This window comes from Aulonocara sp. 'chitande type north' Nkhata Bay, linkage group LG20 (assembly GCF_057382095.1).
Source record: "Aulonocara sp. 'chitande type north' Nkhata Bay isolate Kocher_YH1m ecotype deep benthic linkage group LG20, A_spYH_male_GT1.1, whole genome shotgun sequence".
Taxonomy (NCBI): Eukaryota; Metazoa; Chordata; class Actinopteri; order Cichliformes; family Cichlidae; genus Aulonocara; species Aulonocara sp. 'chitande type north' Nkhata Bay.
In genome coordinates, this window is record NC_141363.1 from 1,959,546 (window position 1) to 1,987,052 (window position 27,507).

At 39.9% G+C, this 27,507-nt stretch overlaps 4 protein-coding genes across 6 annotated transcripts; 2 read left to right on the plus strand and 2 right to left on the minus strand.

Annotated features, from left to right (window-relative positions):
* Window positions 1-4,491: 4,491 nt before the first annotated feature.
* On the minus strand, window positions 4,492-9,278 carry copz1 (COPI coat complex subunit zeta 1). Its single transcript, XM_086277804.1, has 9 exons — window positions 9,053-9,278; window positions 8,540-8,608; window positions 7,841-7,922; window positions 7,660-7,751; window positions 6,231-6,286; window positions 6,061-6,138; window positions 5,922-5,973; window positions 5,801-5,839; window positions 4,492-5,143 (listed from the first exon to the last, which is right to left on the minus strand). Exons 1-9 carry the CDS (start codon window positions 9,068-9,070, stop codon window positions 5,096-5,098), a joined length of 534 nt encoding a protein of 177 aa, XP_086133930.1. The 5' UTR covers window positions 9,071-9,278; the 3' UTR covers window positions 4,492-5,095.
* Window positions 9,279-14,512: 5,234 nt separating this feature from the next.
* nfe2 (nuclear factor, erythroid 2) lies at window positions 14,513-20,954 on the plus strand. Of its 2 annotated transcripts, none has more exons than XM_086276086.1 (4): window positions 14,513-14,768; window positions 16,297-16,375; window positions 16,495-16,632; window positions 18,059-20,954. In XM_086276086.1, exons 2-4 carry the CDS (start codon window positions 16,328-16,330, stop codon window positions 19,337-19,339), a joined length of 1,467 nt encoding a protein of 488 aa, XP_086132212.1. In that variant the 5' UTR covers window positions 14,513-14,768; window positions 16,297-16,327; the 3' UTR covers window positions 19,340-20,954. The 2 variants fall into 2 exon arrangements, with proteins under 2 accessions (XP_086132212.1, XP_086132211.1); XM_086276085.1 differs by lacking the exon at window positions 14,513-14,768 and adding an exon at window positions 15,996-16,207.
* hnrnpa1b (heterogeneous nuclear ribonucleoprotein A1b) lies at window positions 19,464-23,177 on the minus strand. Of its 2 annotated transcripts, XR_015126540.1 has the most exons (11): window positions 23,023-23,177; window positions 22,381-22,497; window positions 22,125-22,271; window positions 21,836-22,046; window positions 21,595-21,747; window positions 21,467-21,520; window positions 21,265-21,381; window positions 21,047-21,181; window positions 20,892-20,959; window positions 19,696-19,762; window positions 19,464-19,600 (listed from the first exon to the last, which is right to left on the minus strand). XR_015126540.1 is itself a non-coding variant. In XM_086276088.1 (10 exons), exons 1-9 carry the CDS (start codon window positions 23,035-23,037, stop codon window positions 20,904-20,906), a joined length of 1,005 nt encoding a protein of 334 aa, XP_086132214.1. In that variant the 5' UTR covers window positions 23,038-23,177; the 3' UTR covers window positions 20,409-20,718; window positions 20,892-20,903. The 2 variants fall into 2 exon arrangements, 1 of the variants encoding a protein (XP_086132214.1); XM_086276088.1 differs by lacking the exons at window positions 19,464-19,600; window positions 19,696-19,762 and adding an exon at window positions 20,409-20,718.
* Window positions 23,178-23,699: 522 nt separating this feature from the next.
* On the plus strand, window positions 23,700-27,263 carry cbx5 (chromobox homolog 5 (HP1 alpha homolog, Drosophila)). The gene is made up of 5 exons (XM_086276089.1): window positions 23,700-23,850; window positions 24,384-24,560; window positions 24,913-25,138; window positions 25,352-25,452; window positions 26,040-27,263. Exons 2-5 carry the CDS (start codon window positions 24,430-24,432, stop codon window positions 26,179-26,181), a joined length of 600 nt encoding a protein of 199 aa, XP_086132215.1. The 5' UTR covers window positions 23,700-23,850; window positions 24,384-24,429; the 3' UTR covers window positions 26,182-27,263.
* The last annotated feature ends 244 nt before the right edge of the window (window positions 27,264-27,507 follow it).

Below are 27,507 nucleotides of genomic sequence, written 5' to 3' on the forward strand. Positions count from 1 at the left end.
ATTGTAAATTTGATTCTGATTTAACAATGAAGAGACGCCATTATGGGAGAAATATGCTGTCTCTTTCTATTCCCTGCCAGGACTCTTGGATCACCGCTGCTGGGTTTTTTCTTTCAAATGTATTTTATTGGAATTTGAACACAGAGGTATTTAGTTCACGCATTCATATTCCAGAGAAAGCAGAGAAATCTACACCCAGAACCAGGCCGACTCACAACAAAACAGTACACGGCAAAGGTAAAATATGTAGTTTCATTTTGGAGTGAACTATCCCTTTAAGTATATTGCTTTGTGATCTATGTAAATCATTTTCAATAGAAATTTAGTGGTCTTTTTTTTAACCATACCACACATTTCTCTGTTCTTCCTTCTGTGCTCACAAGAAAGTCTCCTCTGCTCTTATGATGTAAGGACTATTATACTCCAGTGCCACCTCCCTTCAGGGATAAGATTTTACGATTGCAACCTGACACCGTTTCTGTGTCCTATAAGCGACAGAGCTGTAACTCACTTCAAAGGCAGGAGGCATCAAATCACAGTGCACCTATAAATTAACCTGTCAGGTCTTGGCCAATAAGAAGGCAGCATTAAATCTCAGCTGTCACGCTGGCGGCCAATGGAAAGACGATGGCAGTAAATCTGTCAGGGCCGCTCTGTTAACGGTGTTGTGGTGTGGTTGGGGAATCCACGGGGAAGGGAGGGGAGAAAGGGTAGATGACAGAGGGAGGAGGGAACAAGCTGGGGGTTTAGAGGTATGCCACAGAAAATGCTTTTTCTTTACATTCTTGAGCTCCTGCACACTCACACACTTACACTGTAGTACAAGAGAGTGGATTATCCAGAGGATCCTCTTTTTTCCATGCAAAACAAGACTAAACATGAACTGTAAGCCATGTTTAGTCTTTGACGGATGCGGTGGGAGCTGAATAACACCAGCAGAAACGCTCATAAACCGTTACGGCCAGCATGCCGGAGTCCGATGTTGACAAGTGAAAATGACTGATGTTCCTTCTTTAGCACAATTTTGCATCATTTTTGGACCAAAATGTAGTGCTGACTGTTTGATAGCCGCAGTAACCCAGTAACCTCTGACTGGTGTGACACAGCATCACCAGAAGCATGTCCTCCAGAGTGCACCCTGCCTGCAAGGGTCTGGAGGAGGCAGTTGAGCACATCCTCTTACCAGATGTGAGCCAGCTGTGCACCTTTACAGGATGGCGGAGTTGACCCAGCCGCTCAACAAACTTGAACAGCCGTGCTTGAGGATTTTGAGTTTTTGTTGTGCAGCAACAAAGAAACACAATGCGATTGCTGGCTGGACGCAGCAATCCTGCTGCATCCAGCCACTGGCAGCATTTTCGGAGGATTTTCACCATCACTCTTCTGAAGCATGCTTTCAGTAGAAGAGTAATGCACTGCTCTGGCACAAGAGAACTGTGGGAAAAACAACAGAGGGAAAACACATCAGGTGGAATATTTCCTCGATTAACAATGCCCTTGGTGGTGCACTTTCATTATCCTGTCAAAGTTGAACATTTTCATGTAATAAATCTTACAGGTATCATAAAGTAACTGGTCCTGCAAAGGTAATGCCATTCCATCCCCAAGAAAAAAAAGCTTTCCCTTAACAAACCTCACAATTTTTTCACCCAGTTGTAACAGCATCCAATAAAGCAGACACATTTGTGGTGACAGTTTTATTTTACATCAACAAAAAAAAAATTAAACATTAGCATCAGAATTTACCGTCATCTTATGTCATTACTATGAAAACTTTTTTTTTTTCCTTGGGAAACACAAATAGTGGGCTGACTTATGGCTAAAGCAGGCAAGAGTGCAATGGTGGAGGTGTTGTTTTTGGCTGGCTTTCCTTGAAGTGGCTATGATTCTCTGTTCTATGGGAATCCATAAACAGACCCGGAGAGGGCAACTGCGGTCATAAACCACACCAGGCTGCCACAATGCTGCTGAGGCAAAGGGAGCAGGCCCGGGCCCATACCTCCTCTTCTCTGCATGCACGCATTCACACATGCAGCCGCACGTGCTTCGAGCAGCCTTCGATGACCTATTTCTAAATGCTGCCTTTGCAGCGATGCTATCGATTTTTGATGGTCTCTTGTTATTATTTTAAACACTGGAAATGAAGGCATGTGAAAAATGAGCCAGCGAGGGAGTGATTTCCTTTCATATTATTTTATTTCAAAACACTAAAGCAGCATCATTATGTTAGTAATTTTATATACTGGGTGGAAATGTGAAAGCAGTAGAGGTAAAATGGCCTTGTTAATTTTAATACAGTGGGTCATCCAACATCATTTGGTCTTGCCCTTTGCTCCGCTCAGACAGTATAATGGCACTTCCTTTAATACATTTACTGTACTGCATCCAACATGCTGTCATTGTTTTCCCCTGTGTTGTTTCTGGTTAGCAGGACAAGCCATTGGATGGGTGCTTGGGCCTATTGACTATGACATAAAGAGTCTGTAAGCTTACAGATGATGATAATTTATAGACTCTAATTCAGAAAGTCACTCACACACACACACACGCTGAGCGACTCTTTCACTGTATGCATTGATCAATTACAAGGCTCTGAGCCCACACGTCTCTGACAATTTTACTGCATGTTATGTACAGCATGTCAAGCCATGGCGTTTCAAACTGTTATACTCATTCCTATATAATTAATATAAATTACCTTGCTGGTTTTTATGATGGTGCAACTGTAATTAGTGGATGAAATCGCGTCACTGAGCTGCCGATGGTGCTGCAGGGCTATCTAGATGAAGAGTGAGGGTCTGGACGGGCACCTTGGGTGGGGATCTGGTTTAACCCTCTCTTTTCCGCATTGTGCCCTCACTGGGATTTCATCTAATTACATTTACTGCTGTCTACTTCAGCTAACCTCATCCTCTTTAACCTTCATCTCCCCACCCCCTCCTCCTCCTTCAGTGAAACCACACACAGAGACATCAGCTGTCCTCATTATACCACCAAACCGCTGCGATAACAGTAAACTGGTGCAATAATGGAGTCCATTTATAATGATTACCTTTCCTTTTCTTACTGCTTTTTATCCAGTAAAACGCTTAATAATCACAAGTAGCATCATCATGGTCTCCATTCAGTCGATCTGTGCAGCTATAAAGAGCCACAGATTCAAGGACTGAAACAAACTGGGGCAAAGTCAAGACACTGGGACCACAGCTCACACCCAATAACCGTTTTCATTGACTGCACTACTCTGTTTAGTAAAGACAACACACATGCATGCATCCAGGCAAAAACACACGCACACTGTTGTTTTTTTAACAACCGCTGTCACGAAGCCTAATACACAGTATTTTTGATATGTTTCAGGTGTTTTTTCCTTTCGTTTTTTTGAGCTAAGGAAACATAAATATTTTATTTCTAACATTGAATTAATCCAAATATCACAATTGCTTCTCACACTCTCGGGTTATTTTCTCACGAGATTTTTTTTTCCACAGGAGGTATAAAATTTTCCATGGGGCAAATCAAAGGTGGAACGCTAATTTACCTTCTGGATTCCAACATTACCACAAATGTGTGTGATCCTTTCAGCAAACTCCTCCAGGCCACAGACACCTCTACATCAAGAGCATTTGCTCTGTCAGTTTCTTACTTTGATGTCTGAGCAAAATTACTTAGATATCCAGAACAGAAACATTGGCAAACTTCTGACATATGACAGCTTGTGAAAAAGCCTACAAACAGTAGCTCGATGACCTGAGACCTGTCACAGCATGCAAAGGGCTTCAGGATAATTTATGTAATCTAAAGTACGAGGAGAGAAGAGACTCTAATAAGGCCTGCTACCAAACGTAGTTTGGATTAGACATGGATATAAGCACATGGTTTTCAGCACAGCCAACACAAATCTCTGCTCACAAAGAGTACTTTGAAAAGATCAGAATTGGAACATATGGGAATACCTCGCTGGAAGAATGCAGATATATCATTTTCTTGTAATATGCATCAGGTACCAATATGATCTAGTGCCTATACTCGTACCCATTCCTCTCTGGGGGGTTTCCTTCATTTGCATTCAAATGAGCACAAGCTCAGCATATGAAGGTGGTGGGGGGGTACATACATGGGAGCACACAATTCACGGTGCACATAGCAGCTCTCAGTAGTAAAGAAATGAATCAGGGGTTTCTCCATAAAACTTCTCATGTCACAGTACCGAGTACTATGCAAGTTCCACAACAGACCTGCATGGATGAGTCTCCTCCCGTTCACAGTATTTTTGCACTTTGTTGCCAACGCCAGGAGATGGAGCCCTTGAGCTTCTGTTATGTATTTAGGCGTTGAAGAACAAAGAACACTTAAAATGTTCAACTCTGAAATGCAGAAGCTGTTAAAAGCAAGCTAAACAGAATTATGAATGTTAACAAACAGTTCGCGACTCTTAGTCTATGTGCAACAGAGTACTAACTAATATTAAAGCCACACCATACAAACAGGTAGTGTTTGGACACATCATGGCTTTTCCCATGCCAGTGTCAGATATTTATTAACTGTATCTGCTGATGGAAGATCTCATACAGAACTTAATGACTACAATAATACTTTAATCACAACACCCACGTAAATGAAAGGGACAGAAACTGACTGGATTGTTTTACAGTAATGTGGAGGAGGTGGAAGGATGCAGTCCTGAATGACACAACTGTTATTGTAAGGAGACACGTGGAATGTTGTCACAAGCTATGATGGTGTTTATTAACATCTTACATCTGTATACTGTTTTTATAAACAACCAGCTTCTTTGATGAAGACAAAAGAAAAGAAAAACCATAACAGAAATAAAAACAGGACAACCATTACTGGAATGTACAGCACATCTTATCCCCACATTGAGCATGTTAAACAATGCACGCCTGTGCAAGAAAAAAAACAGAAAATGAAACTTTGTCAAGTAGTCCTGGGAGTGTGACTGAACCAGCGGTCAGTACTGTCACAGCGTTAACTGAAGGAGTGGAAATCAGAGGAAAAGGAATATGTAGATCAGTGCTGTGAAATCTTGGCTGTATAGTGGCTCGATGGTATTCTGGTGCAGCCATGACTCTTATCGCAGAAGGGACCACTTGATCTGTTCTTTGGCAGACTGAAGTACCTGTGGAAAAAAACACAAGCTTGACCAAAGAGATCACATTGACTAACGTCCGACTTTACTGGCCCAGAAAAGAACGGCTACCCTTAGGAGAAACAGTACCAAATAAAAGTAAAAGAAAAACACAAGTGGCACGACCAAGGAAGATAAAGTAAGCACAATTAAAATAAAGTTGAAATCCTGAGAGAAAAAAATGATGAGCAAGTGATATGAATGAAGGAAAATATGCAAGAGCTCATTAATCATCTTAATCCACTGAAGGAAAGCCGAATCATAACCATAAAGCATGGGGACTGGGCACAGCTATTAATCATGGCCAAAGGAGGGGTGGTAGTAGCCAGTCTCAGGCCTCTTAAATGACAGCATTAATCAAGAAGAGCTCACACACACACACACACACACACACACACACACACACACACGTAAGAGCTAAAAGACAGGAACCACCGCTGGCTACCTACCACCTCACCACTGAACAAATGAGTAGTCATGTACCCTGACGTGCATATGACACAATGCAAAATGCGAGCATGGATGAGAATGAGTGCAATGACCTTGCATTTGCAGGTTTTGAAGAAATTAGTTTTAACAGTCAATAAACTAATGGAGCCTTAAAACTTTATGGGAGAGAGAAGATCAGAGTTCGAATGTTTTTCTCACCTGGGTGACTGTCTGCTCTGTCAAAGGCACATCATCACCCTACAAGAACAATTACATTACTTTAGCAGCAGAAACAACCGATGTCAAAATTGGCTGAATGTTTCAGAGGAGAGCAACTTACTCTAAGAGCCACACGATGCACAACCTGCTGTGGGTCGCTCTCTAAGATCACCCTGCAGGAAATGCACAGGAGACAAAGTGATGTAAAACTCTAAAAGATGACTGACAAGAATCAGAATTATCAGGTTAGTTTTACTCACCCGCCATCTACAATTTCATCCACAGCCAAGAAGAGTCCCTCCATATTCTCCAACAAAGCTCTCCTCTCAACATTTTTTCTGCAGTTAAAAATATATACGTTAATTTTAGTGAAAAAAAATGTGCCTTAAAAAAGTTTGTATGTTTGTAAATAACTGCTGCAAAAACATACCTCAACATCTGACTGAGCGAATCAAAAAGGCAATTTAGAACAGCCATAAGCATGAGCTGTTGAAAACAAAAGAACACATCAGAATCGGTGCACTATATAAGCAGTTCTTAAATTACAACAGTGTACAAATAAAAGCCACTTTTTATTGAGGCTAAAACACTTGATTCGTTACTAAAGGTTCAACAGTTTCTTTTATTTATATTGGTTTACTTAGGACATATTTGCTAGAGTCGCATATATCGTGTGAGAAAAAACAGGGACACAAAATACTACTAATGCATTTGAAAAGCAGCTTATAGCCAAATCATGATAGCAAATTATACGCTTCTACAATTTGCTTTAAAATTCTATTCGGTAAGACAAATACAAAGTTACATATGAGGAGGGGGGGGGGGGGGGGGGGGTTATCCTGACACCAAGTTGGAGGGAGTGAAAAACTTAAAATTCAATAATTTACTATATAACAAAAGCTGAACTACAGAATGAAGATGGAAATTAAAGCTCAGCCTCACACGTGTGCTGTAGCCTTCAACTTTTCTACCCTGCGACGCGCACAAGTGAACGCAAATATCACGTCATCAGACGATCTTTACCCACCAGGTTACCCACTGAAGTCTGTGTCAGAGTTATTAAACTTTTATATTTTTCATTAGTTTTAATTTTTTATTTCATTTTTATTTTCAATTCAATTTAAATAGATTCAAATCTATTTAATGTAGTTCTTTTGGTTTGTAAATCTTCAGGTTTGTTTATCAGTTTAATAACAAAAAATAAATACAATTAAAAGATTAAATAATAATAATAATAATAATTCAGGGGTAAGATTTATTATTTTGGGTAAGATTTAAAGAGTACTATTGTATTGTAATATTATCAAGTTGTTAACTTATTAATATTACAATATTAATAAGTTAACAAATAAAATGTGACTACCCTTAAGAGTAAAGCTGACTTTTTTAAGTTTAATTTAGTTAGCTTTGTAAGCAAACACAATTTTTTCAGTTAGTTTCTGTGTTTTTCAAAAGCCCCCCTCCCTTTTTTTTTTAAGTTAACTAAAACATTTTCTCCATGCGTAGTTTTAGAAATGTTTCAATAATGAGGAACCAAATGACTCTGTTTATTTCCAGTTGTCTGCCACGTGTGAGAAAGGGCAGCGTTTCCACTGGACTCACCTGGAATTTTATGGACTTTACTTGTGAAAACTTCTTATGTGGTTTAGTGCAATTATAAGGTTCCAAGTGCAAAACAATAATAGTCAAAACTTGCTCATGTACCGTGATTCACACCATTACTCAGGCTATCACAGACTGGATGATGAGGCAGGATCCATATTCGGCATGTGCTGTCACTTTCCTCAGCACAACATAAGCAAGTTTCAACTCCTACTTAAAAAGGATTCATTACAAAACTTTATGGTCATTAAACTTACCTCATTTTCATGTGAACTTCCAATCACGTAAAAGAAAAGGTCTATATTGCTCTTGTAGACGACAGTGAGGCCTTCAAGTAGTGCTATCTCACCTAAAGAGGCATAAAAAAAACAACCATGCTCGATATTAGGTATGCATTGAGGCAAAGTAACTGTTTTTAACAGTGTAAAGACGACTTACTGTCTGTTCTGTGCGTTTTGTTGAATATGTTCTTCTCAAATGCCTTCTGCTCCTTCACTGTCGGGTACGTGTCATCATAATACTGCAGAAATTAAGTCACATTTAGATATTAGTCTAAAAATTACATCCTTTTCACTAGTTTTCATTTTTATTATTAGATGATGACATTTTCTTGCAAACAATCAACCCAAAATGAGAAAACGAGACAATAGTGAGTCATACATGTTTTAAAGGTTTACACTTTTCTAAAGTAACTGGGAGCTGTTTAGCACATAATTTTTAATCAGGAAAAAAATACAGCATTTGTTATGGACTGAATTTTGTGTTTAATGTAGCTATGTGAGAATTTACAGAATCAGGCAGTGTTTTTGTTTTTTTGGTGGGGTTTTTTTTAGGTGGCAATTAAAAATTAACTTCAGAGCAAGAGTGTTTCCATGATTTTTCTTTGAGTTCCTGTGGGCCCCTCCGCACAAACTCAGAATATTTAATCAGAATTAAAATTAGTGCAGTCTCAAAATAACTTGACACCATTCACAAGAGTTTGACAGATTATAGGCCAATAATTAATTTACATGCGTTTAAATATCAGCAGTGATTTTTGTCCAGTATTCACTGTTTCGCAGAAGATCACTATTTGGCATTTCACCGGCGTTAGTAATAATGAAGTATCATGATGGCACAGATGTCTGAAATTCATACCTTGGCGTAAAGCCGGTCTCCATCGTTGTCCAGAATGAGAACAGCTTTGACCGTGTATAAGGACGGTTCCTGTGAAGACAGCACACGTTAGGCATTGTTTATCCTACCCAGGAACGAATTCGCCTTAATTCTTTAAAAATGTGGCAACTCGTATGTTAAATAATAAACATGAACTATCAAAACTATGCAAGTAAATTGAATAAATTGGGTGTCGACTGGCGTCACAAAATCAGTCTAAATGTTATTTAAAAGACTTCTAAATCACCAAATCGTGAAGGAGACATGACAGTTCCACATCATCAACAAACGCATATACGAGCTAACTTTAAAGATGCTAGCTCCTTAGCTAAAACGGCCAACCCGTTTACTGTAGTTAGCACTGGGATTATTCGCCTGATTCTACAAAACAAAACCGCGAGAAACATTTTGCTAGTAAATACTTATGTGAAGTACTAATGAGATAACGCTGGTGGCTTTTACATCGTCAGAAATGAATAAATGGGCTAACATTACCAGTATGGGAGAATCCATCTTCTTTCCTGTTAGCAAACCAGCTACCGGGCTAGCAGCATTAGGCTACGTAATACGTACAGTAAATGAGTCTCTTTCCTATTGGCTGACGCGGTGCCGTATGTTGTGCGTGCAGGGCAAAGATCAGTTCACTGCAGAGCAAACAGCCTCAAAAGCGATGTGGTTAATAAAGAAGTACTTTCAGACTCGCCTGTAGTTATAACACATTTTCCCTTTAAGTCGGAAAAGTCTGAACCGTTTAATGGCCCAAACGTAAAGCTAAACAATATATTAACTAACTTTATTACTGTAATTTCGGACTGTCTCCTGTTACTGTGTAAAACTTCAAACTATGAAGATTACTAACTACAATAGAACTTAAAAATTCATTTGTGGTTGAAACCGTAAATCCAAACATGTAAATGCCTTTAGTAGCTCGTATGAGCTTCTTAAAAAACACGTGTAAGTCAGGATGTTTATTTTAGAGTTCACATCCCTGCAGAGCTTACTGTAATTAAACCTAATGACTAAAGGTGGTTGCTGTTTTTGTAGGACTTAGTGGTAAATCTCTCGTTTTACAAGCCATTTTAGCTTGCTCGTACTCATCAACATCTTTTTTCAGTATCCTCCTACATTTAACCAACTCCAATTATCTTAGTTCCCACTTCTGGGAAGCATTTGGAAACACAGGCTGATGGGGATTTCCCTCTATCTAACTCCATAAATTACATCATTGTTTGGCCTTACTGTAGGATATTTTTGGGCTTCAAATATCACTGAAAAGCAAATAATGTCCAGCCATTATTTAACTGCAGAACGTGTATTGTGAGGAGATACCAACTATTCTTATGCGTGCTCACAAGAGGACTGTGGGAAACTATGAAATGTTGCAACACTGCAGTATGCTTGCACAAATTTAGCCACTACGATTTCAAAATTGCCTTGACCAGAGAGGAAACTGTATACTGCCTTGAACTAGCTCATACTAAAAGGTTAAATATCGCCTGATATTGTCATGCCATCTCATCCGCAAAGTTAAACTTATTTTTATTCTTTTGTGTTTGAAAAGCATCACAGTGGTGACGATGACTGGCAAAGCTGACTGATGTCTGAAAGTTGAATGATGAATCAACACATACAATGAATAAACAGAAACAAAATACCTACTGTATATAATGACTGTAAGTTTTCTGGATGGCATATGGTACTGATTCAGTTTACCTAAAAAAGAACTGGATTGATTATTACAAAAAGTAAGTGGTATTAAACATATACACCACTACTCTGTCATGAAAACATCCTAAATAATAAAGTCTGCACCGGAAAAGCATGATGTGAGGAAACTGATCGCTAATAATCTCTCTTCAGGAGCTTTTTTCGAGTTTCATCAAGTATTTACCTTATTTTTTTAAATTATCAGCAGTGTTTTTTTACGTAAAAGATTAAAACTAGAAAATAATAACATTGCATTATATAAAAGTGAAGTATTTTAATAGTATGGGCTGTTTCCCTCTCGCCACAACATGCCAGCAACCACAGCAGTTAGCAGTTCCCTTCCTATGAATCAAGTGCTCCTTTTATCGGTGTAAAACAGAGCTTCCGCCAACCAACATCCTCCTTTCCCTGCCCCCCCCCAATATGTGTCCATTATCAACCAGACTTGACTTTCATTCTGAAGAGCACATTGACCGAAAGAATACACAACCTGTTTCCAGAGGAATGTGATGCACTGCCTAAATAAAAAGAAAATTGCAACCAATTTAAACATTATAATGAGTCGAATATTAGAAGTTAAAAATGAAAAATGCTCTTATGCTTATTTTTTAAAAACAGATGGAATATCTCACAACTCACACAGATTGGTAATAAGTAAGCAACATAGAAGATGCTCCCAGAGAGTCTGAGTGTTTAAGATGAAAACTGGAGATGGATTCAACACTCTGTGGAGGCTCAGTAGGCATTTGCTTCAACAGTTTGAGAATTTCTTTTGTTTAAGAATTTGTATATCTCATCTTCTACCATGGTAGAGATCATATAAAAGAATCAGAAAACTCAGAGAAAGGCCAATATTAAAAATGACATTCTGCAGTGGATATCACTGGATGTGCTTGGAGAGACTTTTGAAAAAACATTTCCAGTAAAGTCAGCTTGTTGTGCATCCAAAAAATGGAAGTTAACATACTACCATTCAAAAAAATAAATAAATTTAAAAAAAAAATCCAGAAACAGCAATGTGCACCATTTTCTTTCTGCTTGTTATCAGCACACAGTTCAAATAGATATATGCAGGTTTTGGAGAAACATATACGGCCAGTGCAGCTCCGTTTTTCAGGTACATCTTGTTTATTTCAGCAAGACAATGCCAAATCACATTCAGCAACTATTACAAAAGCATGGCTCCATAGTAAAAGAGTACAGTTGCTAAACTGGCCTGCTTGTCCATACATGGCACATAAAATACTTACTGTATTATTAAACAAAGAATAACACAAAGGAGGCTCCAAGCAATTGAGCAAATGGAATCATATATGAAGTAAGAATAGAAAAGCAATTCATCCCCTCCGTTCCCAAGAGCTTGAAGAATCTCTTGAAGAGACCCGGTGATGCAACACCCCGTCGAGATATTTTTGGAAAAGCGTTGCTTTGTATTCTTCAGCAGTAACATTTCTCGGGTTTAGTACTTGAAACTATGTCGTTTTTGTAACGTTTTCAGTCAAATATAGATGTGTACAAAAACTGCAACACATTGCATTCGCTGTTAGTTCACACTGTACAGGGCATGTCAACTTTTTTTTTGAGAAACACGCTTGCACAAAAATAAAAGAGGCTCTCAATAAATAATCAGGCAACGCAATACTGCTGTTGCAAAACATTATCTTTATCTGAACATCTTGAGATAAGCACAGGCACTATTGAGACATTCAGAAGAATGATGCTGCATGTTCAGGTTCCTCATTTTCTCGTTCTTATGTCTGGTAATGTGTGACCATCGTGACAAACAGAGCTACTGATGCTGTGTGAACGACAGACCATTGCGCTTCCAGTTAATTTCCAAAACGATTATTAATCTTTCAACTTTCATGCACATTTTTTCATTCTGTCTGCCACATCGGTATCAGCGATACCTGTGTAACAACATCCTATAACATGGGTTGCATTTTCAGTCAGATACCGATCTACATATTCCCACTAACGGCTGCACACATTACCTGATACATGTCACCCCTTTTGTAATTTTTAGCTTTTTAGTTTTTTCTCAATCAATATAAAAAAAGAAAAAACTTAAACTGCCCTCTCTATTTTTTTCCCTTCCCAGAAACTGCCTCCAAAAATATTCCCCTTTTGATACCACAACCCATTGCACACATCCATTTTTTTTTTTTTTTTTTTTTTTGGTCATGAGGCGGTTTTTCCCACTCATGTTTGCTAAAGCTTTCTGAATACTACAAAAAAACCAGAGATACCACAAATCCTTAATTTTTAATGAACATTTTAACGACCACGTAAAGAACAGCAGACAAATCATTTCAGATTAGCGTCAATACAAAACGTAACACACATGAAGCAAATCTAAGCCTGAGCGACTCAACTGTGGGCAGTTCCCAGCCAGCACCTCTGGCCTGTTTTTTAAGCACAGTTGTTTGGAGAACTGAGCTACACAATAAGTAAACTCTGACAGCCATGAAAGGTTCAGGCAAGCTGGAAAGCAGAGATGTCAAAGACTAATTGAAGCAAACAAACACAAACAGGGAATGTGGGCGTTGACCTGGGAACTGTGTCCAGATTCAAAACCACTGTGGTTGCAGTAATAACAGGGTGCTCTTTGGCATGCTGTGGCAGTGGTTGAGTCAGGGGCTGGGTGCTAGGAACTTGGGTTGGGAAGTCCCTTCTTTGATTCCTGGTAGACATTCACCTTTCTTGACTTAGTCAGCCACCTAGTTTTTCCATCTTAGAACAATGAGAAAACACTGTGATTTATGTCTCAGTGGGATGTGATATTATATTGGGCCATACAAAACCATCCATGTTCCCAAAGCTTGTGAATGTACAGCTGAATAAAATTTGTAACTGTAGCCCATCAGTGTATATTTAATGTTATATTAATTAACTCAAATGTAGTTATCATCACATTTACAACTTTTCTCTGGATGTTTGTGCAGATGTGTAAAATTTTCATTTTCATTTAAAATGTTTTGTACGATGATAGATAGACGTGCGTGTGCATGCGTGCATGCGTGTGCATGCGTGCATGCGTGTGTGTGTGTGTGTGTGTGTGTGTGTGTGTGTGTGTGTGTGTGTGTGCATGCGTGTCTGTGTGTGTTTTCCCGCTTTCTGTTTAACAAGTTAATTCAGCGACTACAGTTCGAGGAAAGAAATGACTGTGACATCGGTTTTCAGATTCACATTTCTGAGAAATTCTGCGAGCAGTTCTCCAAGCATGTGTTTACTTCTGCTTGCTTTAACAAATACTTGAATCCTATACAAAGTATTAACATATGCGTCTGACACAGAAGCTGAAATAACAGCTTCAAGTGATTTGGTGCCATCGATGAACGAGTGAATCTAACCATTGTGTTGTACACAATGTACGCGGCAAGGGGTCTGCAACAGAGGAAGAAAGATGCCAAATATTTAATATGGCCCAGATTGGTTCCAAAATCATCATTGTCACTGTGAGGCTGCCAGTGCTGTACACACACTACAACACAATAAATATGAATTACTCTACAACACGATAAATATGCATCTCTATCATCGGGAATTGTGTGAAAAGTTTTGCACAATGGGGCAGTTTCTCTATAACACACAGCCTTTGTGAATTCACTGTTCACAGTGCTGCAGATCAGGGCAATGAGGGGATTTTTTGTTAAGGATTGTAATGGTCACTTGCTATGTAAGACACGCTCCCCTCCATTCTCCCCCGGCTCCTCTCTCTCCCTTGGCGGTTGCTCTGCCAGATAGAGGAACAATGTAGTCTTTCTTACCTGTTGGAGGGTGTGCATTCCATCTCTGCTAAACTAAGTCTCAATCCTGCCTTCAAGCCCACCCCTGCTTTAACAGGGCCCTCACTGCAATGCCGGCTCTGACTCCAGGTGCTCCACATCACACTCCTCATACCTTTCCTTTGGGAGGATTTGAAAGGACATTGTTCTTGTACGGTTTGGCCGGGACAGAGATAATCATACGGCTAGTTTTTCTCTCACATTTAGTTGTTTAATCGGATCCTTTTATGTGTATTGTCATTACACAATTAGAATCAGAATTGCTTACATTGTTTAGATATATATTTGTAAACATCTACCTACTCCACTGTGGACTGACAGAATGATTGCCGTGTTATGTGCCAGACTGTTGGTTTGTGGTTTGTCATGTGGGCAAAAGGGAAATTTGGAGGTTGGGGTGCAAGTGTGCTATTAAGGATACAAGAGTGCAAAAAATTGTGGTGTGGGTGCTTTACAGGAAGATTGCGTTTGTCTGCACTGAGCCATCCCATTTATGCCGGTGGCTGTATGTGTAGCTGAACAGAAAGAGAGACTCACAGTTGAATAAGAGATAGAGCGGGAGGCCTCATGTGTTTTACTTCTTGTGATCTGTTAAAAGTGAGTAACACCGCGACAGCAGCACTCAGTACTTTTCTTGCCTGTAATTCCAGGATTCTTCTTCACATCTGATTTTTTTAAACTCATCACCAGCTGAAGTCGCAGAGAATGTTGCTCAGGTAAGTTCATTCATATCTTCCTTTTGTTGATTTTTTAGACTTTGCTTTTTTAAAGCTTTTTCAAAGCGATGTTTGGAGGCTGTAATTTTCCTACTTATATTTTTTGCGATTTATAAAAAGCCTAACATAAAAAAGTGCTATTAATGGTAAAACTAACATTCATTGAAGCAATAAAGAATACATTTACAGTAAAATAAAGGTTTTTCTTTATTAGATTTTATGTTTTTGACATTTTAGATAATATTTTTGCTTTTCATTTAGTTCTTAATCTTGAATTTAAACTCCTTCTGTACATGAAGGAGCCTTAAGCAACTCACCACCAACAGAGGACTGGATAAAGCAGAATACGATACTTATAATTCCATGTTGCAGGACATTTACGCAATTGCAAACAGACTTACTCAGACTCTCCAAACATTTTTTTTTTTTGCATGTTAAATGCATGTGGTTTGATTTTGAAGGTCAGAAACATTATATTAGATGTTTCATTCAAATAAAAAAAGGAAAATGAAGAAAAGTCCAACAGATGAAGAAAACTATGAGATTATATCACATTTGGACTATCTAAGTAAAATTATTTAATGCAGGGAATTGCAGATCCTTTGAAGGCTATATCTAAAAGAAATAAACTGTGATCTGCGGAACCTCAGACACAGCCTAACTTTTTTCATTTTAAATTATTTAATTTTAATTAGTAGTATAATTTCCTGACCACTTTCTATAAGGATGTGAGGATGACAAATGGATCTCATGTCATTCTTTAATTGATGAAAAAACTGCTGCTTGCTCAAAAATACTTATTTTTATTCATAAAAATGACCTTTCAACCGCATGGATGAAATAAGATGATTATCATCATTTTCGCCCACAAAAAAAGCCTTAAGTCATCAACCACAATGTCAAGGAATATTCCCACTATAATTTCAGTATTTGTGTTTTAAACAGGGTCAGCACAGATACAGATTGTTATATAAAAAGTCTCAGTCAACAGATAGAGACTATAGTGGTCTAACAGAAGTGATGTCCCATTCAGAACCCTAACTGGGTTTTGAATGACTGAGCAAACAGCTATGAAACATAAAAAATGACCACAATGCTGTCTATCCTAATTAAAAGAGTTGAGAGAACCATTACTGGAAGCATGTTAGCCCTGCACCAACATTTCCAAAGCTGCCACCAGGCCCCCGTTACTCTTATAGAGCACGCTGTTTTCCCGCAGATTGTCTTATCAGCAGTAGGCATAGCTGCACCCTGAGACAGCTGATGGGAGGAGTCACCTCAACTGAACTGAACCTTTTATGTAGCCCAACAGAACCTTTACAACACCCCAACAGTCGTCTGTTTAGCACATATGTGTAATGTGCTAAAGACTCATCAGGAATTTGTGTTTGAAGGAGTGGTGTGACTAAACGGTTCGCCTGTACACACGAGTCAATGGAGTAAATGCGTTGTTTGTAATTTTTTCTGAATTTCCTTCTTTTTCAGTGTAATATTTCTTTCATGACATGCTCTTGTCTTTCTCTGCCAGGTTGAATTTTTGCAACAAAAGCGTCTCCTGAATGTGTTCCACAGCCAACTATGTTCTCCCTCTGAGGAGACCCTGTGAGGTAGGTCTGTCTACAAGGCATGAAAACACAAACCTCAACATGTAAAATAGATAGGTCCATATAAATATAATTTTTTTTAAATCCACAAAACAAATCAGAAATTCTTATTTTTCTAAAAGGTAGCAGCCACATCAGGCAAGTTGTGTGGGGGAGTGCCCATGCCAACTAATTTCCCTGGAGTGAGATCTCATGGAGCTCCTCAAGACACAGAGATGGATGTGGCTTGGCAGGAGCTGATGGCCATCACAGAGCTGCAGGTAACTATAGCACCAAATACACTGGGAGCACTGCAAAAAACAATGCTAAATTTTACTTTACCCATTGCGGATGTAGATTTCATCATCACAACTCTTTATGTTACATTATCATAGAGTTTCGGGTTTAATTTTAATAAATCAGTCACTGAATAAATAAATAAATGAGAACATGATATAACAGAAACTCTCACATTATTTTGCTTTGATTATCTTCTCTTATTAATTGGTTGTTTAAAGTGAAAAGAACCTGATGAGATATCTGAACTCAAGAAAAGACCAAAATAGCTGAACAGTCAGGTTCACTTATTTGTTAAGCTGTAGCTGATACAAGCTCAAGCTGTAACCTTTAACAGTATGGGCTATTAAGTGTCTACAAGCAGATAGCTACAAAGATGTCAGAGGAAGTCAAGCCCACAGCTGTGTTTAGGGATTTACAGTAGCTGTGAAAGGTAGAGCAATAAAAAAGAAAGTGAAAACTTTCCGCTAGAACGCCTCTTCTATTGAGTACAAAATTCCCGTATGACTCTGAAGAGGGTGCAAGCTTAGCTGTTGCAGGAGTGGTGGTGCAGCATTACACTTACAGTGTTTAAAAAAGGGCCTTGGCAGAGTCATCAGGAAGGAAGCATTACCTGCAACCTCATCACAATGTCTCAACTCAGTGTCTATAATGTACAGAGCAACATCTGGAAAAGCCAGAGTTGTTCTTAAAACAAGTGCTGTGGAAAGATGAATTCAAATTGAGCTCATTGGCCACAGTCGCCAAAGGTATATTTGGAGAAAGTGCTGCTTCAATGAAAAAAATCCTCTGCCAGCTGTTTAGCTCTGAGGAAGGAAAATATATTTTGTTGAGGCTGTGTTGTAGTCAGTGGCATAGCAAGCAATATAAGGATCCCACTGCAACTCCGTGGGTTAAGAAAATAAATAATAACCCTCTCACTACAGGAACAAGTGTGCATCTTTTCTCATTGTAACACACGGACGTTATTCTCTGTGTCTAGTTGAAAGTAGGACTAATGTGATTCATAGATGACAGAATATCTTTGTTTGAACAAATTTCATGTGACACTTGTTGAAAAACTAATATACATCCAGGTGAGATGGGCAACAATGGTCTATTTGAGTGATGGCAGGATAGGAGGATTGTGAAAGGGGGCATGCTGTGTATTGCTAGTGGCCGCCTGTACTGCACAATAGCCGTTCTGTTTCCAGGTGGAACCTGATCACATCTTTAAGAGCCCTTCATATTCTATGGGTGGTAGGTTGAAGTGGGGGCAAACTTTCTTGTATAGCAAACCAGATAAACTTTAAAAAAACAGACAATGATTGTCTCATGGGGTCTTATTTAAATTTAATTGGTTTTAGTCATTTCACTGTTGTGTGACATATCTTTGAACCTGTCAGTCATGAGTGGGTGTTTGTCTTACAGGAGTTCGAAGTCCCTACTGAAAACCCCTATGAGACAACACAGTACCAAACCATGGAGCCCATGGCTTCTGTGGGAGAGTATGGGATGGCTCAGCCCCACTCGGAGCCCCCTGCTGCTTGTGAGCTGAGAACCGCTGAGGCTTACAATGGATTTTATTCCGAAGAGGTGCCTACCTGTCATCGTCTAGGCACCTCCACAGAAACAATGTATGGAAACTCTGAACCTCAGCTCAATCAGAGAATACTCCCGATCTCCTCTCACCCACAGCAATCTTTTGTGCCCCTTAGGGAGCAAACAAATATGTCAGGTGTCAATCAAGGGCACAGGAGAACCAATGCGTGTCTCACTCAGGGACTACGTGGGCACATGCAGTGGACTGTACATGGACAAAATGCACACACTCGCTCCGGTGATGACCTGGAGTCCGACTCTGGTCTGTCACTGGGTTCCAGTCCACCTTTGGCCTCTCCAGATAATCCTGTTGGTGGCGCACCAGGTTACCAAAGCGTAGACATAGGAATGGCATATAGTGATGGCGAACCAGACAGCATGACTGAGCACACAAGAAGATCCCACCTCCATTACTCAGCGGATTACCAGAATCATACTCACTCATATTTACACTCAGGTGCACATCCATCTTATTTTTCAGCCCAACCCATTTTATCTCAGCCACAGCCGAGTACTCCAACTCCTCGATCAATGAAACACCAGGGTTCAGCTGCAGCCTTGAGTGACCTATACAATGATTCTGCAATGTCCAGCAGAGGAAGCTCACACCTTAACATGTACATAAAACCCCAAGGAAGCATCTCTACCCCTCCCCTGAGCAGAGATGAGCGGCGGGCCTTAGCTTTGAAGATCCCCTTCCCCATGGATAAGATTATCAATCTACCTGTCGATGACTTCAATGAGCTCCTGACACAGTATACTCTGACAGATGCTCAACTAGCACTGGTCAGGGACATTAGACGAAGGGGGAAGAACAAGGTCGCAGCTCAGAACTGCAGGAAGAGGAAGCTCGAAAGCATAATTCACCTTGAAAGAGAACTGAATCAGCTCCAGGCCCAAAGGGAACACCTGGCACAAGAAAGGCTCGAGTTCCAGCGCAGCTTGGCATTCGTTAAATGTCGTCTTACAGATCTTTACACCCAAGTATTTTCTCATTTGCGAGATGAAGATGGACAACCATACTCGATAGATGAATATTCTTTACAGCAGACACCAGATGGTAAAATTTATCTGGTACCTCACACAATGCAGAAGAGAGAGCCATGCTGAAGAATTGGGTAGTTTCCTTACTCTGGAGAACATTCGACCCGATTGTACCGACTTTGACCGAGTCACACAGGAAGTTGACATAAGAATGACGTTAAGCTTCACATAAATGTATTAATGGACACTGTTCATGTTCTTTTAATGAATGAAACCAGAGATTTGTTTTTATACAAACACTTTATTAAAAAAAAGGTTAAAAAAAATAAAATCTGCACAGCAGCCTTCTTAAAATATTTTGAGCACCAGCATGAATTTTCAGCCAACCTGTGGGGAGAAGAGAAAACTACATTAATTCAAATGTATTATTTAAAAAAAAAAAAAAAAAAAATAGATGTGTCTAGAAGTAGTAATGTTAGTACCTGGCAAAAACCATTGTCACAGAAATGAGGCCAGGTTTTGGGGTCCATGTCTCGTTACCTTACCTACCTACAAAATAGAAATACTGTAAGTAAAACAATACCCCAAAAATACAAAATATTTGCTCATTTCATAGCATGCAATATGTTTGGGCCTCAATGCACAATTGGAGGCCAAATTAAGTCAAATAGTAGAATGGTCATAAAACTTGATTAAATTATTACTGGGCTACATATCTCACTACCAGCTACATGACAAAATGCAAGATATACCATCAGTAGTTGAGAAGTCTGGTCTTACCTACAAACAGCACTTAAGCCTTTTGGTAGCTGCTGCCTGCTAGACTCAGGCCTCTGTTCTCACTCTCCCCTGCTTCAATGATCCTGGCGATGGTTTTGCTACTTCTCTCCCTCAGCTTGCTTCCATGGCTAGCCTCATAGACTTTGCATGTAAGCTAGCATTCTCCAGGTGATCTTTGCAGAAATCAGGGCAGAGCTTGTACCAAAGTGATGGGCTTTTTCTGATGATGGCATTTGCGCACCATTTCTTTGCCCGCCCTTTAACCAGTATTGCATATGCACTGACCTGAGCCAGCATGTAGGAGACACTGATATTGACTTTCCCCGGCCACCTTGTGATGTATATGGCTGAACCCATTTTCACCTAATAGTAAACCCTCCCTTTCCCAAAACCACTGAAAAGGCTAACGAGACTGTTAAAAAAACTGAAAGGTGTTTATTTCAGCTTGATTTGATGCAGTTACAAATAAAAACCAGACTTGAAGATCTACACAAAACCTCATTGGAATGCTTGCTTTCCATTAACACAATTGACGAAAAAAGAAAAACATAAGACAAAATGTTTAAATGAAGGCCCTCCATGATTTATCTACTGTACATCTCTTCTTGCAGCAGCTGTAACCTGCCACAACTCATAGGCTGAGCAGATTTAGGAGGTAAACCTGCAGTTGCCCTGTCACTTCGCTTGCTCTCCTCTCCTTGCTCTCCTCTCCTAAGTACTCAGTCCTGTTGAACAATACGGAACAACATTGTTAACTGTGCACTGACTTTGTGACCTGACATCCAGAGTGAATTTGTTTAAAGGTTATCTGCACTCAATGATTCCCTGCTCACCACAAGCTGTTGTTTTACATTAAAAAAAAAAGAGAGACTCTTAAGGCATGCTCTCAAGCTCTTACCACTTTGTCATTTTAAAATCGTCCTGGACGTCCACCATAGCCGCTGTTGTTTGAGCCTCCGTATCCACCTGGAAGCAAAAAAAAAAACAAACAAAGTCAAAACAAGAGGTCAGCATACATAAAAGCATCTACTTGTGAAGTCTGGGAACTCATACCAAAGTTCCTGCCGCCGCCGCCACCACCACCAAAGTTGCCCTTCATGGGGCCAAAGTTAGAGGCCTGGGGGTCGTAGTGGCCCATGTTGTTGTAGTTATTGCCGCCACCGCCGCCTCCACCACCACCACAATTGCCTGTGATTACAGAGTTTGTAGGATTGGTCAACCTCAAGCAAGTTACAATTCTAGTAAAAGGCAGTGTAATGGCATTATCTTACCATAACCATTGCTGTCATAACCGTTTCCTCCATATCCACCACCCTGGTTGTAGCCCTGATTGTAACCACGGTTACCTCCATTATAGCCACCAGGACCACCAGGTCCACCTCCATAGCCTAAAAATATAAGACAGCCTTAAAATACACTGTGGAATTTAAGAAATGCAAAGAAAATAGGAAGACACGACAAAACCATGCTCACCACCATCACCCCCGTTGCAATTGTAAGGACCATCTCCATATCGCCCCCTGCCACCTAAATAAGATAATCATATGGTTTGCTATCGCACAGTATAACAATCACTCCACTATCAACAAAATAAGCCGTACCTTGATTGAAGCCCCGGTCGTAATCATAGGGCCTGCCACCAGTGTTGCGACCTCCTCTCATTCCCATACCCATTCCTGCACTCTGCATTTCCTGCTTTGTGAGGGCCTTCCTCACCTCACAGTTGTGAGAGTTGATAGTGTGGTATTTCTGGACTGTGGAGAGAATTTTTTGTAAACAAGCTAGCCAACAATCAAGTCTGACAAAACAGTCTGGGGGAAAAAAGTCAACTTCTGCACTTACTGACAATCCGATCAACTGAATCGTGGTCGTCAAACGTAACAAAGGCAAAGCCCCTCTTCTTCCCAGTGTTGCGGTCAGTCATGATATCAATGACCTCTATTTTGCCAAACTGCTGGAAATAATCCCTCAGGTGTGACTCCTCTGTGTCTTCTTTGATGCCTCCAACAAAGATCTTTTTCACAGTTATGTGGGCTCCTGGTCGGTTTGAGTCCTGGAATCAAAGACATTTGTTATTGTTATGCGCCTTTTGAATGCAAGAACAATTGCACCTCATCCAGTTGTTACACACCTCCCTGGAAACAGCTCGTTTCGGTTCTACCACTCTTCCATCGACCTTATGGGGACGGGCTGACATGGCAGCATCAACTTCCTGCACTGATGAATATGTTACAAAGCCAAAACCCCTGGATCTCTTGCTGTTGGGGTCCCTCATGACCTGAAAGACAAATGCTTTTGGATTAGCCAGTAACCAACGTGCTCTACATTATTGCAAAACCATGACCACTGAAACATCATGACTACATCTTTAATGAAACCCGACTTACCACGCAGTCTGTAAGAGTCCCCCATTGCTCAAAATGAGCACGCAGGCTTTCGTCTGTCGTCTCGAAGCTCAAGCCTCCGATGAACAGCTTGCGGAGCTGCTCTGGCTCACGTGGGACCTATACAATAGACAAAGCAATGCAATAACATCTGATTAGCTTCTCCAATGTCGGCTTTAATGTAATACAACCATAACTTTAATGTGATAGTAGTATTAATTAATGCTGTTCACCGTCTACATACATCCTTCCCTGCTCCCCTTATTTATATTCAGGGCGTGTGGAGGAGGGACACACCGCCGCCATTAACGTTAGCAAAGCCGCTGAAAGACCAGCGAATAGGGCAAATATTTTAAGTACTTATTTGTCAGAGTAAGCCGTGATTTAAATGAGTGTTGCATTTAAGCGTGATTTCCCATCGTAAATGTTGATTCAAAGTCCTAAATTTCCACTGCAGCTCACCCGCAGGAACAAAAGGCCACGAGGCCTGGCTGCTATAAAATGGCGGCGTTTCAATACAGCTACGACCCAAACCGGAGACTGTACTACGAATCAAAAGCATGCCGCAACTTCATATTTCCTACCTTCTCTAACATAAAACAACGCATGCAATAACAGAGCAGTAGTCCCGAGCCCAGTACTCACACTCTCTCTCGACATGTTGCAGATTTAGCCTTGAAGACGTGTTGTGTAACTTGCGAAGAGCCGAGATCTGCGTCAGACGAGCGTAGCCTGCTATTCAACAGTACAATAAATAGCAACGGTACCGCCCCTGTCGCACGGCAATTGGGCAGCTATTCCCGCTGCAGTTTGTCGTCCGCAGTGATTCAATTTTGATTGGGCCATATAGAATCAATCATTACCAACATCCAATCACCTGGTGTACAATGATGACAATGAAAAAATGGATTACGGTTGTTGTATGTGAAAAGGAAAATTTGAAGAAGGTATCGAGTCTGTCGTGTATAACGGCTTTAAGTCAGTAAGCATACAGTGGGCACAGCTCGCTAAGTTATGTTCCTGGAAAACACAAGGAAGATGGTCAGTTTTTTAGATTAAACATCATACGAACCGTAAATGATTCCTTTTTTGATTTGTGGGCGGAAGCACAGCAGCCTTGTACAGCAATAGCCCTACCTCCCACATTAACATACACACCTTCTTATCAAAGAAAAATATTTTCTATACAGAGTGCACACGTATTAAGATAAAAAAAAAATCCAAATTGTTACAGAATAAACTTAAAAACACGATAGAAGCACATTCAACCACTTTATATGAAGATCATCAGCTGACTGAGGGGCGGGTCAGTTATTGTGCGCTTTAACGCGCGCTTTTTTGCGCACAGCACCTTTGTGTGTATGTGTGTGTGTGTTGTGCTAGCTGCTAAAGTAGCTGAAAGGTTGGCCTCGCCGCTCCTCCACAAAGACAGGGTTTGACGGGTACAGATCGACGGTTGGGACCTCCAGAAGAGTAAGACACTATTTTTTTGCAGTTTCATGCCACTGTAGATATGGGCGCATGGTTTGATAGCATAGTAGTTTAGCTCGATTTAGCGGTTGCTTGCAGGCTACCTGCTGTAGCAAGTTTTCATTTGCTTTGCTGCTAGCGCCATTCAGCTAGTAGCCGTCGTCCTTGCTATTTGTACGTTTTTGTAGTAACAGTGACCGACTTTTCACCGATTTAGCGAGTAGATTGCGATCTGGATATTTAGCTGCACTGTTTAGTTGGTCTTTTTAACGTTGCATGTTGCAATTAAACAAACTATAACGATATTAAGCCTCTCGTTGAAATATGATAACAATCTTGCTAGCTGTGGCTAATTAGCTAATGTTAAAGTGTTACCGATCTGTAATTTGTAGCTGCTTTGCGATTGGAGTGATGTGGCTGTGTAGCCATTATTCTTTTTAAAAATTGGTGCGGTTTTTTTTATTAACTAGAGCTAGTGGGAGAGCGATCAAAACTCAAATATCTTTAACGCGAGCTTTTCCGTTCTTTCTAAACAGGGAAGTGTCACCTGCAACCGCGTTGTGTTAAGCACCAAACTTTACCATGGGCAAAAAGTCTCGCGGAGAAGAGTCTTCATCCTCTGATGAGGAAGAATATGTTGTGGAAAAAGTGCTGGACAGGAGGGTGGTGAAAGGAAGGGTTGAGTTCTTCCTAAAGTGGAAGGGATACTCGGAGTAAGTAATTAAATAAATGTACTAACAACGGTCATAGCTCCCATAGTCAAAAATCTTTTGAATCTCTATTAAAATTAAATGTTGTAAACAGTTGGTCACATTTTGGAGTAGGTAGGTTATTGGAGATTGCTATTCTAACACTCGGGTCCAAGATGCACCCAGTGCACAACAGAACAGCTCTCTTAGACACAGATGCTGTCATCTAAAGCACAGTAATGACCATGAAAGGAACATTAGATTATAGTGTTTTAAACATTGCAAGATATCAAATTTTTTAGCATATCTTGCAGTTTCCAATCCAAACTGGTGCATTAAGGCTGCACTGATTTTTCTGTTCTGTGCTCTTTCTCAGCAAGCACAACACATGGGAACCAGAGAAAAATTTGGATTGCCCTGAGCTTATTTCAGAATTCATGAAGACCTACAAGAAAAGCAGTGGCGGGACCTCCACACCCAGCAGTGGGGCCAGCAAATCAAACACGGCCGCCTCTGGACGCTCCAAAGATTCTAGCAGCTCAAAGAAGAGGAGCTCGGATGATGACGAGGAAGGTGGAAGTAAGCCCAAGAAGAAAAAAGAGGTAAGAACTATTTTTGGCTGCAGAAGCAGGATGTCTAGAACTTGAAATGTGCTGCATTTGGCTTCCTTTTTCACTTGACATTAAGTTAGCACAACACATTTATCTAAGGTGTGTGGAAACTGAGACTGTTTACATTTAAAGACAGCTGGTGTAAATTCAAGAGTTTAATACAAAATCCAGATTTCTAAAGTAATTTTGTTCGGGGTCTTTCAGGATGACATTCTAGTCGCACGCGGCTTTGAGAGAGGACTTGAGCCGGAGAAGATCATTGGAGCAACAGACTCGTGTGGAGACCTCATGTTTCTTATGAAGTGGTAGGTTCTGAAAGTCTTGATTTAATTTTGCCTTTAGTTTTTGTGTGAAATCGATCAATAAATGCACCTAGTGTTAGAAATCTTCTTATATGCACAACCATTCAGATGCAGGCAGTTCTTCTGCTGTATGCAGGCTGTACTGACATAATTCTTCTTACACTCTGATATTTCTATTTGTAAATTGCCTTTAGCAGCATTTATAGCTTAGCTGGCCTATGGTATGTAATTGCATATTATCTTGAGGGATAAGGGTAGTACACTGTTGTTCATCCTTGGTCAAGCCCCGTTTAAGGGTTAATGTCAGATAATAGTTGTAGTAGTTTAATAGTAGTTTAATTTATCACAGAAAGCTGTACAGTTCAAATTTCTTTTTCTTTTAATTTTTTGTAAGTTATTTTAAAAATCACTTGCAGCAGATGGAATTTAAATGCACTCCATGTAATTAATGTAATGTGTGAAATCTTATGCTACATTTTAACTAGTTGGACAAAATTTGCATGTTGCAAGTGTTTTGAAAACGGAGATATTATATCTTGGTTGTGCAAAGACACAAACCCAAGCGGTAATTTTAAACTTTCTCTTTCCAGGAAAGACTCTGATGAGGCTGATCTCGTGCTCGCAAAGGAGGCCAATCATAAGTGCCCACAGATTGTCATAGCCTTCTATGAGGAACGTCTCACCTGGCATGAAGACAGTGACAAGAAGGAGAAGGATGCAGTCAGTGCGTGAGTGTATCGCCTCAGGAGGAAACGGGACCTCTTCACTGCAGGGACAACCTTGAGTCGGACATTTTTCACATCCTAAACTCCCAACCTTCAATTTTTACCATGTCCAGCAATGACACACACAAATTTTGGACACTGTGTTATCTCCATCCAAGCCTCATTGGAGCACACGGGCCCAGACTACTAAAAAGGATCCATCATTCAGGAGGAGAAGCTGTAGTTGACATGGGTGATATGCTACTGGGGAGAGTTTATACTATTCTGTCTTTGTATTCTTTACTTTCTTCAAAAAAAAAAAAAAAATTTAACACATTGTTTTAGTGCTTACAGGATACGATTATGTTAGTGTTGAAAATCAGAGTTGGTAAAGGCTGTGTTAACCCAGAGTGTGTTCCATTGTGGGTTCACAACTTTTAATTTGCTATAAACGGTGTACCTCTTCTTTTTAAGAACCCAGCTGACACCACAAAGATGGAAACATTTTTTATTTTTTAAAGTCAGGAAGCCGCCGCCGCACTTTCCTGACTGCATAATCGCTTCCTTTTAAAAGGAAAAACTTCGATATCATAGGTTTCTCATTTGTCTTGCTGTAAAGCCTGCCAGGATGGATTTACTCAGTTTTTTCATAATGTAATTCATAATGTAGTGGTGGGTTGTTTTTTGTCTTGTGTGTGGGTGGGGTTTTTTTTTTTTTAAATAACAAAGTTTTATTTTCACGTTCAAATATACCGGTCTATACAAATATACATTACCACATCAACAGCTAACCCAAAGGACAGTAAAACCAATTATGCACATTTTTTTTTCCCTTTTAAATAAGCGTTTTTGTTTTGTTTGTTTGTTTTGGGGTTTTTGTGTGTTCAAGTCTGACAATCTTCTATGTATCCAAGTGAAATGAAGCCAGGGTTGTGCCTGTCATTAGGGTCTGCCACCTTGTGGCCAAAAGATGTAAACCTTGAATGTGTGACCAATCCCTATGACAACCCTGTGGTTTTAATAGTTGTTGTTAGTCATCTTTTGATTTTTATGTTAAATGGTTATTGACATTGCCATAATTTCAAACATTAAAGCAAGCTTTGAACTGAATTGGTCACATCCTGGGTTCTCTTGTGTTGACTCTATTTGTTCTTAGCTTAAGATTTCTTTTATTTTACTTACATTTTTTTTCTCTTTCTTTTCTGGGACCTGAAAAGCACCTCCAAGCTTTTATACACTAGATGGATGTCAGCTTTGCAGTTTGATCTGTTGTGCTCCAGCGTGGACTCTTGGGACCAAATGTTTCGTGTCTACCGAATAAAATCTGTTTTATTTTTGATTTAAATTTTTTTTT